At 47.5% G+C, this 16,857-nt stretch overlaps 1 protein-coding gene across 1 annotated transcript in view; it reads right to left on the bottom strand.

The window, feature by feature from the left end:
- Positions 1-16,857, bottom strand: part of LOC139056373 (uncharacterized) — a 360,115-nt gene that overhangs the window by 127,406 nt on the left and 215,852 nt on the right. Inside the window, exon 5 of the mRNA XM_070534560.1 lies at positions 12,544-12,589. Within this exon, the coding sequence (XP_070390661.1) occupies positions 12,577-12,589 (13 nt within the window). The 3' untranslated portion in view covers positions 12,544-12,576. The remainder of the gene's footprint in view (positions 1-12,543; positions 12,590-16,857) is intronic.

The raw sequence follows: 16,857 nt of genomic DNA, 5'->3' as shown, positions 1-16,857 counted from the left end.
AGAATGCGGCCGCTGTGGCCGAGATTCGATCCCGCGACCTCGTGCTCAGCAGCCCAACACCATAGCCACTGAGCAACCTCGGCGGGTAATTGAGCAATTTACAGCAGCGTGGCCGAGCGTAATTCAGAGGAACACACAGGCTCGCACACTCGGACTGCGGGGATGGGCAGGGGCATGAAGAGGTGGGAGAAGAAGGCGTCCTGGAGGACGATTGGAGGCCAGCCTGTCTCCTGTACAGTATATATATATATATATATATATATTGTAGCGAAGAGAGACGGCTAGTGGGTTCACCGCTACTGGCTCTACACAGTAGTGGGTCGAGCGCTCCTGCTCAGCAACGGCTCTCGTGCTTCGAAGTTGTGACTGCCCTGCCCGTCGACGTTGCGCTGCTCTGAGCTCTGCCTAATAAACACCTTTAGAATTGGTGGAGTGTGCGGGGTACCCTCAGAAGATCATCCTGGAACTCCGGTCCCGTACCCTACCATCTACCATGCCCCAAGACGCCTCCCAGCAAACGCCTCCTCCTGCACCCACTGCGTGTCCCGGGGTGCCTCGTCATCGCGACCCTCCTATCTACACTGGGGCGGACGACACTGACGTGGACGAATGGCTCACGGCGTACGACAGGGTAGGCGACCATAACAAGTGGGACGAAGCAGCCAAACTGAGTCATGTTCTGTTCTACCTCGCTGGAGTTGCCAGCCTGTGGTATAACAACCATCAAGCAGAGTTCCAGACATGGTCGGAATTTAAGACTTCCCTCGCCGATGTATTTGGTCGCCCTGCGGTTCGCAAGCTGCGTGCCGAACAACGTTTGCGAGAACGAGCTCAACAGCCAGGCGAAACGTTCACCAGCTATATCGAAGATGTCCTGGACCTATGCAGGAAAGTCGATTCGACCATGGCGGAGTCTGATCGAATCCGAAACATCCTGAAGGGCATAGAGGACGACGCCTTTAACATGTTGCTGGCCAAAAGTCCACGCTCTGTGGCTGAAATTGTCACACTGTGTCAGAGCTATGAAGAACTCCGCAGGCAGCGGTCACTGACCCGTCGATCTTTACCGCGTGACGAACACCTCGCTGGTTTGTCTGCCATGTCCAACCAGGCAGCGTTGCTCGCAGAAATGAAGGCGTTCGTCCGCGAGGAAGTTCCCCGGCAACTCTCGTTGATGGATTTTGCACAGCCGCAGTCGGTACACGCGCCTACGCCAAGTTTTGCGCCTCCACTTCGCCGTGTCATAGCGCAAGAACTGCACGAGGTCTTGCCTGAGCACCACCAGCGTGTTCCTGCGGCTCCGCCTCACAGCTACGCCGAAGTCATGGCCAGGCCCCAACAGATCCCGACAGCTGTGCCACTCAGCTACGCGGAAGTCGTCACCCAGCCTCAACAACTCTCTCAGCGGGGACCTCTCACGTACGCCGAAGTCCTCGCTATGCCCCGACAACAGCCTGCTATGCAATCAATTCACCAGCCGCCACGTCCAACGCGTCCTTCCACATGGATGGGACCTGCCGCAACGACTCGGTGGCGTACAGCGGACAATCGACCGATATGTTTTGCGTGCGGCTACGTAGGCCACGTCGCACGCTACTGTAGTCGCGTGCAGTCGCCTAGCGCTACACCATATGGGCCAAGTTCTATGGTGGCTTCTCCGCACCCTTATTACGACGACGAACCTCGGGCTGCGTCACCACCATTCCGCCGGGCCGCCAACATCCGCCGCTCAACTTCTCCACGCCGACGCTCCCCATCACCGATGCGGCCTCAGCCCGAAGCTCGGGATGAGGAAAACTAATCGTCGCAGTCCATGAGGCAAGGACTGCGACCCCATCGAAACGCGGAAGTCCTCAACGTAGCCCGACCAATGTGATAGACGTGTTAGTTGACGGTGTGCGCACACATGCCCTCGTGGATACCGGAGCCGCTGTATCAGTTATGGACGCAAAGCTTTGTCGCTTCCTTCGAAAGGTTACGACGCCCATTGCTGGACTCGCCCTCCGAACAGCAGGCGCACAGCGTATTCACCCGATTGCGGCGTGCACCGCTCGTGTTCTCATCGAGGACGTTGTATACGCCGTCGAATTTATTGTGATTTCCTCGTGCTCCCACGAAGTTATTCTGGGGTGGGACTTTCTCGCCCGCCACGATGCCGTCATTCGTTGCGCACGGGCCGAACTAGAACTGTCGCCGATCGCAGATATGACGCTTGCCGATAATGCCCCTTTTGCGAACAAACTACTCGTCAGCCACGACACAAACGTTCCTGCCAACTCGTCAGTGATTGTGTCAATGCAGTGCAGCAGCCTCTCTGACGCCATCACACTACTTTCTCCGTCGGGCCACTTTTATAACCGAAAAGGTCTACTGCTGCCTTTTGCGACTGTGAACGTCAAACAGGGCTCCACAGCTATTTTTGTCTGTAACCCCTTCCCATACCCTGTGATGCTGCTTCAAGGCGAATGTCTTGGCCACGTGGAAGTGATTGACGCCGTACAAATTACGGATGTTCCCGAAGACACGTCCTGCGCCAGTTACAACACGCTCGGTTCTCTCTCGACGTCGGACCCTTTGCCCACAGGTGTGTTCGAATCATCTATTGCCGATGGCCTCACCCCACCTCAGCGTTCACAGCTTCTGCGCATCTTAGAAGAATTTCGTTCTTCTTTTGATGTCGGGCAACCTTCCCTTGGCCGGGCGTCTGCTGTCACGCACCATATTGACACTGGCTCCCAACCGCCATTGCGGCAACGACCATACCGCGTCTCTGCCACAGAACGTCGTGTGATTAATGAGCAAGTGCACGATATGCTTCGCCGCGAAGTGATCCGACCCTCGAACAGTCCATGGGCATCTCCTGTCGTCCTTGTTACGAAAAAAGACGGCTCGGTACGGTTCTGTGTAGACTATCGGCGCCTGAACAAGATCACTCGCAAAGATGTATACCCGCTGCCGCGAATCGATGACGCCATCGATAGCCTACACGGAGCAGAATTCTTTTCATCTCTAGATTTACGCTCCGGCTATTGGCAAGTACCCATGGCTGACGTCGATAGGCCGAAGACAGCCTTTGTCACACCCGACGGCTTATACGAATTTAACGTCATGCCGTTTGGACTTTGTAATGCGCCCGCAACCTTTGAACGCATGATGGACACAGTTCTCCGCGGTTTGAAGTGGCACACGTGCTTATGTTATCTTGACGACGTTGTTGTTTTTGCCTCTGACTTCACCACGCACCTTCAACGCCTACGGCGTGTTTTGACGTGCTTAGCAAACGCTGGCCTCCAACTAAACCTAAAGAAGTGCCGATTTGCAGCGCGGCAGCTCACGATACTAGGCTACGTCGTCTCGAAGGATGGAATCCTCCCCGATCCAGACAAACTTCGTGCCGTAGCTGAATTTCCTAAACCGACGTCCGTCAAAGAACTGCGCAGTTTTGTAGGTTTGTGTTCCTACTTCAGGCGCTTCATTCGCAATTTCGCCGCCGTCATATCGCCCCTGACGAAGCTCCTTGGCAGCAACGGACCTCTCCATTCGTGGTCGTCCGAGTGCGACGAGGCGTTCACTAAGCTCCGTCGTTTGCTGACGTCTCCTCCCATTTTGCGCCACTACGACCCAACGGCACCTATTGAGGTACACACAGATGCCAGCGGTGTTGGCCTCGGCGCTGTCCTAGCGCAGCGCAAAGAAGGGTTTCCTGAATATGTTGTGGCATATGCAAGCCGTATGCTTACTAAAGCCGAGACCAATTACACCGTCACGGAAAAAGAATGCCTGGCGATCATCTGGGCGCTTACCAAGTTCCGGCCCTATTTGTATGGTCTACAATTTGATGTCGTCACGGACCACCATGCACTATGCTGGCTGTCGTCATTGAAGGATCCCTCAGGCCGTCTCGCCCGCTGGGCGCTTCGCTTACAGGATTACGATATCCGCGTACTGTACCGGAACGGACGCCAGCACGCTGATGCTGACGCCCTCTCACGTTCTCCCTTGCCAGTCGACAATCCCTGTTGCGCAATATCCCAGCTTGACGTTTCTTCCGTCGACATTGGGACCATTGCTTCTGAGCAGCGCAAGGACCCCTGGATTGCCTCCATCATAGACTGCCTTGCTGATCCGTCATCGCAGCCAACCACTCGTGCATTGCGCCGTCAAGCTCGCCATTTCGCCATTCGAGACGACCTGCTTCACCGACGCAATTACACCTCTGACGGCCGCTAGTGGTTATTAGTTGTACCTCGAAGCCTGCGTTCTGATATCTGCGCGTCGTTCCACTCTGATCCACAGTGTGCTCACTCGGGACTTTTCAAAACCTACCAGCGCCTCCGACGACGCTACTACTGGCGGGGAATGTACAACTACATTCAAAAGTTCGTTCGCTCATGCCCCGACTGCCAGCGCCGAAAATCTTCACCCCACCACTCGCCAGCTGGTCTGCAGCCTCTACCCTGCCCTATCCGGCCGTTCGGGCGCGTTGGCATCGATTTGTATGGGCCACTTCCCCTGACGTCGTCTGGTAACCGCTGGGCCATTGTGGCAGTAGATCACCTTACACGATACGCCGAAACCGCCGCTCTCCCAGCAGCTACAGCGCGCGATGTTGCATCATTCCTGCTACGCCGATTCATCCTGCGGCATGGTCCACCTCAAGAACTGCTCAGCGATCGCGGACGCGTCTTCCTGTCGGAAGTCGTTGAAGCGATTCTCAAAGAGTGCCACGTTGTTCATCGTACGACTACGGCTTACCACCCTCAAACGAACGGCCTCACAGAACGCTTCAACCGTACGCTCGGCGACATGCTTTCAATGTACGTGGCCTCCGACCACACGAACTGGGACGCCGTTCTGCCATTCGTCACCTACGCGTATAATACCGCTACGCAGAGCACCACTGGATTTTCACCCTATTTCTTGCTGTATGGTCGACACCCTTTGCACACCATTGACACCATTCTGCCGTACCGGCCGGATGCATCCGAGTGCGTGCCTATTTCTGCCACGGTCAGACATGCAGAAGAGTGCCGCGACCTCGCACGGGCCTTTACTTCCGCTGATCAAGAGCGCCAGAGGAGCACTCGCGGTGACGCCACTGCCACGGTCTCCTTCGATCCGGGAGCGCTCGTGTGGCTCTCAGTTCCTCTAACTGCCCCTGGCCTCTCATCAAAACTGGTCCCTAAGTATGACGGCCCTTATCGTGTTCTCGAACGTGCATCTCCTGTGAATTATGTCATCGAACCAGTTGAGCCATCTTCAGACATGCGCCGCCGTGGACGAGACATTGTCCATGTCGACCGTTTAAAGCCTTACTACGACCCGCTCATCGTGACGAGCTGTTAGGTCGCCGGACGGCTCCCTTCTCGCTCCCGGGGGGGTGATTGTAGCGAAGAGAGACGGCTAGTGGGTTCAGCGCTACTGGCTCTACACAGTAGTGGGTCGAGCGCTCCTGCTCAGCAACGGCTCTCGTGCTTCGAAGTTGTGACTGCCCTCCAGCGCGCCCGCGATCGGGCCGGCAGACTAGATCTGTCAGTCCCGTCGTGGGATTAGCCAGGTGCGCGTTTTATCGCGCTTTGCTGGACCAAATAAAAGTTTATTCACTCACTCACTCACTGCCCTGCCCGTCGACGTTGCGCTGCTCTGAGCTCTGCCTAATAAACACCTTTAGAATATATATATATATATATATATATATATATATATATATATATATATATATATATATATATATATATATATATATATATATGTATATATATATATATGCTTTGACTGTTCCTGTCTCACGAATTTCTTCCAGCAAGTTGGTAGGAAGTGCTACTATAAAAGAGTTCTGCGTCGAAAAACACAGCATAAGATAAAGAACGTTAGTAGTGAGTTCGTAAGAACATACGTGCCATGTACGAGCAGTGGTGGAAACGCTCAGCTTGTTTCCGTTCAAAGCTCCGCAAAGATGTCAGCTCACATCGATAAAAGCCGATCAGTGCTCGGCTCTCTCCCACATCTAAACTAGAATGCCTATTTGGTGGTAGTCGAAACCGAAGCGCCCAACCGTGCAGAGTCACGAGCCTTTATTGTTCTTTCTTCTCGCGAATCGCTTGCGCTACTTATGGAGCAGAAGGAATCCGGTGATTCCGGGGAGCGGCACATTTTATGTGTCCGTAAGCGAGGTAGGCAGTCGGCGTTAGACGTCTGCGAGTTCCGCCACGAAGATGTTTCCGGAATTTCTTTCTCCCGGAGTACGGCAGTCGAAAAACATTAGGCCGCAAACACGTAGCCAAGGGGGCTTAAAACCTTCTTGCACGTAGCTGCAGTAGTAGATGAGAATTCCGTAGGAGTGGTAATAGAATAAAAAATAATCTTATGAACTACGTAGAAGGAATGAGTAGATGCAAAACACAGGTAAGCGATGCAAATATGCTTTCGGCATAAAGTTCGAGGTAATCTTCCGCCCAAACAAGCGATGGTGTTCACAGCGTAAAAAAAGAGGAAGCGGCGCGTTGGAAAGCGTATATGCAATTTTATTGTTTATATTTTCAGCAAGTGTACAGTGCAATTTATGTTATCTTGGCTCCCTACAAAACATAACTTTCACGTGATTGTATATGTGATGTATTCTCGTCAGTATAGTTTTGTACGGCTGCTTCTTGCCCCACTTCTTGCCTGTCTCCATAAAATAATAGAAACGAAGAATTTGTCTAATTATTACGATACCTTTTGGGTATACCAGTCAATCTACGAATAGATTACATGTATGCAGATTTGAACAAATCGGGCCAGGTATTCCGTGATTCCAGCATCAAGACAAATATGAAAGAAAAAAATAATCTACAATGGTTTAACAGGCGATGGCTGTTCGTAGACCCTAAAACAACTATATAGGTAGGCCGGAAAAACAGCAGTGGCTTGCGTTAGGGCCACAAACAGTCTTGTGAGTGTCACGTCCTGTCAGTCCTTTGCGGTAATCCTCTGAAAGGCGGCTGTACGCCCTTTAATTCTGTCGAAGAGAGACAACACTACATGGTCGACTAGAAGACTAAGTAACTCCTTAATTGATCTAGAGTGAATATTTTCGACAGCCTCAGAAAAGGGAAGGTAACACAAAATTCCAACAGAACCTATTTGGTGATCAACGTCGGTGCTAATGCTATCAGCAGTCGAGAAACGTAGAGACACACCATTTTGCCTCTGCCGATACCCTTCATGTATGTGGCGTGTACTGCAGCCGGAATCCTCTCCGAACACGCTTCCCTCTAAACATGCTGCGCCATCTGCCTGCGCCACTACGAAGTCCGAGCAAAGTCCTGTGCGTTGGCTCCGAGATTGCACCGGTGGCGTGCCGGTGTGTTTATATCGCGCATATCGAAATTGCGGGTAACGTTACAAATTAATGCGAATCGCGATAGTATATTTAAATGGTGGCTCGGAGGATAACTTAGAAAATTAGGTAAAGGGAAGGAAGTTCAGGTTTTGTGTGGTCCACTATTCACATGCGAAGCTCTATAGTGAACTAAGTGTCTCCTTGACGTTATTCTTCTGCCGGACTCAGTCCACGAATCACCCACAGATGCATATACTACTACGCCATATTACTACGTGCTGCCGGTGATTAAGCTAATTTGCTTCTTTTCCCCCTGCAGGGAGCATGCCTAAGAGTAAATGATATGCGTGAGTTGGCTTTGCCACGAAAGGAGGTCTACTGTGGAGAAGCTACCTATTGTAGATGGCGCGCTCTCCGATATTGTGGTTCGCCCAGGTGAGGTAGCATGCCTTGAGAACCTCGTTCCGCTGATGTATTTCTCTTGCCTAAACGCAGGATGCACGCGGCAAAGGCTGCTGCGGACCCTTATTAACCACTCACCTAACCAGCAAGCTTTCCGTGGGAGGCCGCATGCGCGCAATTAGCGTGGAAGCAGCACGCAAACGTTAAGCGTGTGTGGTAGTGGCCACAGCTGCGAGGGACGCTAGTGGTCATTGATGAGAGCTTACTGCTTCGTTTAACAATGTGCACGGAAATTTCCCACTGAGAGGAAAGGACGACTTGCTTCTATTTGCGGCTTCCAACGTTTCGCCGGTTCAACTATATAGATTTTCATGCAAACCACGGGCGTTAGCTGGGGGTTTACTAAACATTATAAAGGAAAGCGTAAACAGAATCAAGCAAATAAAATACGCACAAGCGCTGTCCCGTTTTGTTTTCCTCTGTGTACTCCCGCTGTACCGTTTAGAGCATGCTTTTCGGGGTGAGCCTTGCGTTTTTGGCCCAGCTTCTTTCGCTTTACTGCATGTTCCTTCGTTCTCACCGTCACAGTCATTATTATAATAATTTCTTTCGTTCTTAAATTCCATTGCCCTGTTTTCACTCGCTCACGTAATGCATAAAGATAAAAAAAACACATGTGTAAGATGTCATGGAAAAGTAATATCCCGAGGACCTTCCTCTGGCCAAGAGAGGTCCACACCAGCGTGTTTTTACCAGTGCGCATAAGAAGCTAAGACATGCGCCAAGCTAAGGCACTCGAGGAAACGCCGCATGAAAAGAAAGTGCCTTGATGTGTTTTGCCCCCGCCACAGACAACAAGGGGAAAATACTTTTCCTCGCGAGCAACCTCACCACTCTCCGTCTTTTGTTTATCTAGCTCTTTCGCTAAGTTTTTTTTTATGTATTCTGCACCTGAACGTAGGGTTCTTTGTTTGGTGTGCGCTGCCATTCAGCGTGGAGGCACTTACGTTTACAGCTTTACGGCCGAGCGGTGCCTTGATGTTTGGAGGAAAAGCAGAGATGACACTACAGCTTCCCGTGGCTGATGTAGGTGTGGCCCCATTTCTCTACTGTCCATCTCCACGATGACACGTCAACAGCTTATCAAAGAAACAGCGCGTTGGTGAAAAGTTTGGGGAAAATGATGCAATAAATTGACGCCGCTGTGAAATTTCGTCATGAGAAGCGACGTAATTAAGCTTGTGTCATGAAGAATACGAACTTTATTTTGGCGTTTGGGTTCTTTTACTCAAAGTTGTTCTGCTTTCGGTATGATTTAATTTCGTACCTTCTTTATAATGTGCGTGGTATACAGATACGACGACATGATGGATAATAAGTAGCCGCCTTAGTTGCACACGTAACTGGATTCGAATAGCCAACTTGAGGCAGTTCCCAAGAGAGTACTCGATATGTCAGGGGATAGTAAATGTTCGACAGCAGCTTATTATACGGTGAAACACCTAAATTATTGTGTCCAATGGCAGAAATTTCATTGTATCTAAAGAAATATACTTCAACATCATTGGTCGCATGCCTCATCGATGACCCACTGACATGGCAAAACCCCAGCAATGGCCTTGTACCAAAATGTGCGCTTGCGGGAGCCACTGCAAGCGTACTCTATTCTGGTGCCACCAGAAACACAACACTATTTCGAATGAGTAGGAATGTTCTCAGGTCTGAAATTCGGCTGCTTGCGATGTTTGCAGCGAAAGGTGGTCCCTGAAGAACTTTCGTGACATGGGCTCTGGGGGCGGCTTCGCCAACCACAGACGACCCTGTAGTACAGCGTATGGCGCGCCTCGTAACATACGGGTAAATAAGTACGAGGAAAGTAGCAGCCGGGCACTCAACCATTGAGGAAACTTAAAGCTTAGAAAGGAGGCAATGCCCTCAACTCAGGGGCTTCCCTACCTACAGAGATGCCCTGTGGGTTATGGCCGCAATGGAGGCACTTGAGTTTTGTATAAGGCATCGGCGTCATTTTAGTGGCATGCGGGTCACAACCTAACGAGGAATTCGTGCTTTCGGTAGGCTTTCGCCGCTTTCAAATCGGTACTTAAATCAGCCGGCCATATCCATTAACCAATACACAAATGGTGACGCAAGGCTAACTTTAGTCGAGGTATAAAACGGGCGTGAGCTCGAGGAACCCACGCTTACACAGTATAACTGCTTCGGATAAAAAACTAAATTCTCAGGTTTTACGTACCTAAAACCACGATCCCATTATGAGACATGCCGTAGCGGGGATTCCGGAATAATATAGACTCCCTGAGTTATTTAAAGTGCAGCACCCCCAATGCTCAGTACAAGGGACTAGTTGCGATAATTGAGCGGCCCCAAATTTAAAGCCAAATGAAATATTTGAAAGTCATGAGCGTGTCGTAAAAAGTTGTTGCTGTCAATGTGACTGTGAACTGCAGTGCGTACGCTAGTATGTGTGATAAAAGTGAAGGCTTGGACACTTTTTCATGCGGAATATGGGAAATTGTAGTATACATACATACATACATACATACATACATACATACATACATACATACATACATACATACATACATACATACATACATACATACATACATACATACATACATACATACATACATACATACATACATACATACATAAATGCTACAAAATGCATGCACTGCGCTACCCATTTCCTTTCTTCCTCTAGCTGCCTGGTTGATCTGCCGGTAATCATATGCTTATCTTCAAGATTACATCACGAATATCTAAGTGCATGCCGAAATAACGGGAAACCATGAATGACTCATTAAATCTGTTCTGGTTTTTCAGATCGCTTCTTCTTATTTGGATAACTCTGACAATTCTAGAGCTAAACATGCAGCGAGCCTGAAGCCCATTTAGTGACAGGTGCTTTCTTAGACGAATACCTATCGGGTTTCCGCCCATATTGTGTGGTGGCTATAGATAACTGTGCTGATCCTATGGCCATATGCCCGCGACGTTTGTTTCAAGTGTCTGCTTTATCAACTTTCTATGGTAGGCTACTTGCTTACCATGGTTGTTATGCGTAACAGAGAATTAGGGTTCGATTCTGGAGTGGGAGCCTGAGAAACGGTTACCACATCTAAGGAAGGCAAGAGGCACGTAAATTACCTACTTCCTGCACGGGGAGGTAGTAAGTGGGTAAAACAACAATACAGGACCCCTTTGAGGCCCCGTAATTGAAATGACTGGACTCTAAAACTTTTAATGATGCTCAACCGGAGGGCAAGTACCGTGAAAGCAACCGCGGTGATTCCACCTCCAAGAGCGTATACTAAAGCTGCTGTGGTTAATTTGCTCGTAGTTGGATTAGCACTGCCATTTATTATACATGTGATGAACGTTTTTACTTATTACGCAAAGCTAAATGCAGTTCTATGCTATACAATTCGGAATATTCTATGTTTTGTTAGGTCTGCGTTTACATTGCACGTATGATGGAACACGGGACATGGGAACGTGTGTAATGAGTTGGTTCAAATATAGTCCTTCGACTGGGGACAACGACAGTACAACCAACCTGACGAGACTGCTTGAAGGTCAATTTATTCGCAAGTCAAATACACACGCTACAGAAAACCACACATAGATAACCATGAGAGACCTAAGAATCTCATGCAACTAAAGCACCGCCACAACACTCAGACGCAGGCCCACCCGTTCTGTGATGTTCACGGACGTTGACGGATTTATTTAGCACCGGCGTGTGGGGGATGTCCAGGTAGTCGGAGGCGTGATGACGCGTGGCACTGACGCAGTAAGTTGACCGGCGACGAGTAGCGTGTAACTCCTAGTTGTGGACCTTGTGACACAAATCTGACAGTCGAGCCTGGTCACTCGACTGTGTTGTTGTGCCTTCAAAACATGACACGCACCCACAACGGACGACGGTACAAGAATTTATCACCTAACTCCTATCCCCAGTTCTCTCTGCGCCTCGTGCCCACGCTTTCTTTCCATTTCATATCTCCCCGACTTTGCCGTTCACGCGTTTTGCACGGGCACTACCGTCATCGTCGCTCTCTTCTATTGCATTACCCATACTCAACACCAGTATTTTACGCACAACTCGCAACGTGTGTTACTCGAACACTCCACAGAGCTGAACCTTATACATCTCTTGTGCTGCAGAATGCATCGAGTCACTGTGTTCATGGGATTCCTCGTCAATTTTTAGACGTTTTCTACAAACTACCCCAGTAGCTGGCTGGCAGAGTTTCGTAGAATTATCCCCTTTGCAAGGCCTTCATTCAATAAAGCTTGATGTGTATTTAACTTAGTCAGTTACTAGACGTTCTCGTGTCTCCCTGTTTACTAAGACACCACGTTGTGCTTGAAAACCGCTTTGCAAGCGGGTGACAATTTCTCATTACAGGGATCAACCTGTATTACTTCGCAGCAGATAAAATTTTCCCACATACATTCGCGTGTTGAGTGTATTCTTGTAGCTGACTCTTGCGCCATTAAAAAATCAAACCTTCATTCGCTTGATAGCGAGCCAGCAGCCGAGTGCTGGTTTGATTATGAAATTTCCACACGATCAAATATGTTGATGACTGTCGGCAGTATAATGATATGGCCGAGAAGCACGATAATGTTGCTGCTGCGCCTTTAAATTTTCAAAAGTTCTTAGTTGTTAAGGTTTCTGAAAAAGATTGCTTCCTTTAGAAATGTCAACACTGTGTTGGAAAATTCGTAAATGTGGAAAGAAGCACACATTGAAAATTGCGGAGGAGGCGTGACTTATAAAAGCGTACCTGGTCACGTATGAAGACGCTCGTTGGTAGAGTTTAGTGATGCCTGCTGCAAGAAATAATAATAAAAGAAGATTAACCATTTATTCTCAGCTATTACTACGTTGAAATGACACATACGTAGAAACCGAAGCAGAAAAAGGTTGAAATATTAAAGAAATTTGAGGATTACTTAAGAGCAAATGGAATGGCGAAGCCCGAGACAGATTTTGAGAAGTACTTTCAATGATGCCACCAGCAACTTCGTTGAATAAATGGACTTTGCCAGAGAGTGCATGGAGTGCTTCTCACAAAGAAATGTGCCCGCTGAACTTTATTACGTATTCACTGGTCCATCACTTATTGAAACTGGCGAAGTGAGGAGACGTGAAAGCGCCACAGCGAAATCGTAAGACACCATAAACATGATAAAAATTAAAACGAGATAAAAAATTAAAGAATGCGGGAGAGTCCCAAAGAGAATCGGTTCCCCAGCGACGTCTAATAATATACTGGCCTGCTGTATTTAATACCGCCTTTCTATCATCTTACAGAGCAGGCATATCTTCGGATCCGGTATCGAATCAGAAAAACGAAGACAGACGGAAGATAAAAATTTCGTACTACTCCATAGAAGTTCAATTAGGAGTATAAAGTCGCAATAAGAATTGCAGCTTCGAACCTTAGAACGTTTTTTAGACCACTGTACTGAAAAGATGAAAGTGAAACAAGAATGACTTGGCAACATAGCTGAGGTCCTGATGGAAGACTCTAGGCATCGGTTAAGTTTACTGTAAGAAGTGATTAAATATTTGCTTTACTATGCTAGCCAATGCAGTAAGTAATGTACTTTGCAGAAAGGAGGTTCACGGATCAAATAGGATGCTACGTCAACAGACTGAAAGTTAGGAAATTTGACATAATAAGATGCCGTTATGTCGTGTTGTTTATTTATTTGCAGAACAAAAAATAGTTATTCAACAAGCTAAAAAAATATGTTTATCAATCTTAGTTGGATCTACTAGCATAATTTTGTTTGTTACTCGTACTTTATATGGACTGTCGCAGTTCAGAACACTAGTTTACCGACTTAAATACTGCTCTGTAGAAAGCCTGACATCAATGTGGAAGTGGCATTGCGCAAAGCTGCCTAAGCCGCAAGTACAAAGCGGACGCATTCTGTGCTCTTTAGAAATATTCGTTGCATGCCCAGTTTAAACAGTTATATCACGGGAAAACACACACGGATTGTCAAAATTTTTTTGTACAACACGCTGCGTTTCAAATTTTTTCCGTGAATACCAATACATCTATCTCTATTCGCGTTCGATGTATCACTTCGCTTTAAAATTCCTTTCGTCATTTATTAGGCAATACCAATATCTTAGGTTTATATTAAATTCCAGTGTTCTATATTAAAAAAATCGAAATACTACAGATGACATAAACGTCACGCAAATCCTAGCTTGTTATAAATTTTTATGTACTTATCTAATGTTTTATGTATGTGTACTTGCGTTCGTCCGCTCATCTTAATAACTGTTAATTTATATGTGTTTTCATGCTCTGTGGCTGTAGTCAGTGTTAATCGGCACATTTCGGGATTAAATTTTGTGGGCCATGCCACAAAGAGGAGCCAGTGCTACCTAAAGAAGCCAACGTTTTTTTTTATATAAAAGAAATATATTCACTTCCTCCACATTTATTCAAAACCATGAGCTGTTCATCATAATCTCAATAAAAGGATGGACACAAATAGAAATATCAAACCAATATCACATTGTCTGTGGCTCCGGCATAAATAAAGTTAGCGTCTTGACAATCAAAATATAGTCTCTAACTTGCCGCCTACAGCCAAACCGCACAATTCTTGCGGAGGTATACGTGTTTAAACAGCGCTCGTTCTAATCGCCGGTTTCGCGTAGTGCAATCCCGCGAAGGAATTTTCAATTCTCGACTCCCTCGCCCTGCCATTTTCACCCTCGTTCATCGCTAGGGACTTCCTTGGCGACTCACAGATAGATGAAACCCTCCCCTTCGACAATCATGCAAATAGTTGGCATAGTTTGCGAGGCGTTTTTTGAAGTGCGAACCTGTTTTCGAAGACCACAGCTCGAGATTAAAATGAGCGCGTGTGGAAAATTTTGCGAAACTGCGAGAGTTGGCGATTAACTCGATTACGCCGCCTGGCTGCGCTAGTGGCTGCGAGAACATTAGGAAACTCAAATTGAAAGCGTTCGTTGCGGGAGATATTGTGCCTCACGTGCGGCATGCTCCGGTGACCGTTAAAACATATCAGTCAACTCTTCGGAACTTTTCGTTAAGTTTACGAATTCTGGCTCATATTTACGGTTTTACGACTGCAGCATCAAGTTTTACGAACTATAGACTCGGTTCGCGAAAAATGTTTTAAGGCTGTCTAAAGACGGGGTGGCGCATGATTGCAATAAAACGCATGCAAAGAAAAGAAGTTGTGATGGTAAACCTGCGCTGCTCTCCTGTAAGCGCAAGACGCCGTATACGAGGACGGTGCGTGCCTAGAGCAAGTTTGTTCAGAAGAAGCAGTCCGAATCGGCAGCCAGCCGAGTAACTGATAAAGTCAGTGGTCTGGAAACAATGTTGCCAGTCTGTGCTGTTCAATGTTTGGCGCTATTTGTGTGCTGCCTTTAAAGGTAAATTGTTAAGAAAGTATGTATGTACCCAGCAGAAGGCGTACGCTCAGAGCAAAGTTTCATGCGTTCTATACACATAAGTACATTATATGAGCATATAAGCAAACTTATATGCGTGCTACACACACGCGCACACAGCGATAAATAGAGAGAGAGAGAGAGAGAGAGAGAGAGAGAGAGAGAGAGACTTGCGCATGAATACAGGTAAATATAGGCTTGCCAATATCAGCTTGAGACCGGCGCGAAAGAACGAAGCAAGCAATCATGGGCGCTATAACGTAAAACTATTGCAAACATTTCTATTCTAATTCTGCAATCAGCCCACCGCGATTGGTCAAAAACTTTTTGGACCACCTCCACTTCACTTGTTTGCCACGCGACGTCACGAAAACCGCAATAGCTCCCCATCTGATACAACGTGTGCACACAGATTGTGCATAATTTGATCGAGCAAAACAAAAATAGTTATTTCTGATTCGACGCCTTTTTGCCATTAGCCCTCGGCTATTGGCCAAAAGTTTTCGGGCTGCACCCACTTCACCTGCCTCTCACGCGACGTCACAAAACCGCAACAACTTACCACGTCAAAGTGACGCGTACGCGTTAAAGATGCATTAATATGCCGAACAATACTGAATTTTCTTATGAATAGCCGCAGGCTGCCCCGTTCCGAAAGGAATAAAAGATAGCTGCCGCCAATCGCTCCGGCACTGGCTACTCGCCCCTGCCGGAGAGCATGGGTTTACTTGCGCCTAATAAAACTGCGAATGAAATAAGGAGCCGGGCTTATGAAAAAGAAAGTCACGTGGGAGCAGCAACATAGTACAAAACACCAATTTGGTTTTCAAAGAGAAGAAACAAACTTCAGGAACGTTCTAATTGGATGCCCTAGCGTGTTCGTTGGTGCTGTACATGTTCGCGCTTGAGGTGGCAAGAGCAGTGAATGCGCACGATGGTGTACTTGAAAACAGACTTACTTCATGTCCTCTGGTTTAGCGATACCTAGGTTTCCTCCTAACACCGTTTTGTCAACGACAGTGCCCAGCCGTAAAGGTATAAACTTCGCAACAACATCGCAGGAAACACACGCCATTAACGGTGTGTTAACGTGGCAGCAATCTTGCGAAGACACTAGGAAGCACTTTACTTTTCAAGCAGAAAAAGGAAACAAAATGAAAAGAAGAAAGACGTGACAACGTTGGGAAAAAGTAATGATGCAAAGGTGAGGTAACTCCATGACATGAGCTGAAGTACTCTAATACAGGAACCGTAAAGACGTCGCAGGAACGCAACTTTTAGCTTAACCATGTTCAGGAATGTTCTTTTAGCTTATCCTTGTGTATTTGGAAGTGGAATTTATTCTTTTAACATTTATTATTCAATATTGCCGCGTACCGTGTACGGAAACAACAGGGTATAGAGAAGTCACTACAAAGGTAGGTCGTAAATGATCGTGTTTGGGGGACATATTTTTTTGATGGGGCTTTGTGCGATATTAGTATCTAGAAAAATATATATGGCAAGCGTGGTTGGTGCTATAAAACAAAGTTAGAAACATTTTCCAACGTTTCCATTCTTGAAAACTATCGGGAAGCTTCCATGGTTAGGCCACACCCTTACCATAAAATTGTAAGACAAAGTGCTGAAAAATAATAATAAAGAAATG

Source organism: Dermacentor albipictus, chromosome 2 (genome assembly GCF_038994185.2).
Source record: "Dermacentor albipictus isolate Rhodes 1998 colony chromosome 2, USDA_Dalb.pri_finalv2, whole genome shotgun sequence".
NCBI lineage: Eukaryota > Metazoa > Arthropoda > Arachnida > Ixodida > Ixodidae > Dermacentor > Dermacentor albipictus.
This window is presented reverse-complemented; position numbering and strand designations above follow the sequence as displayed.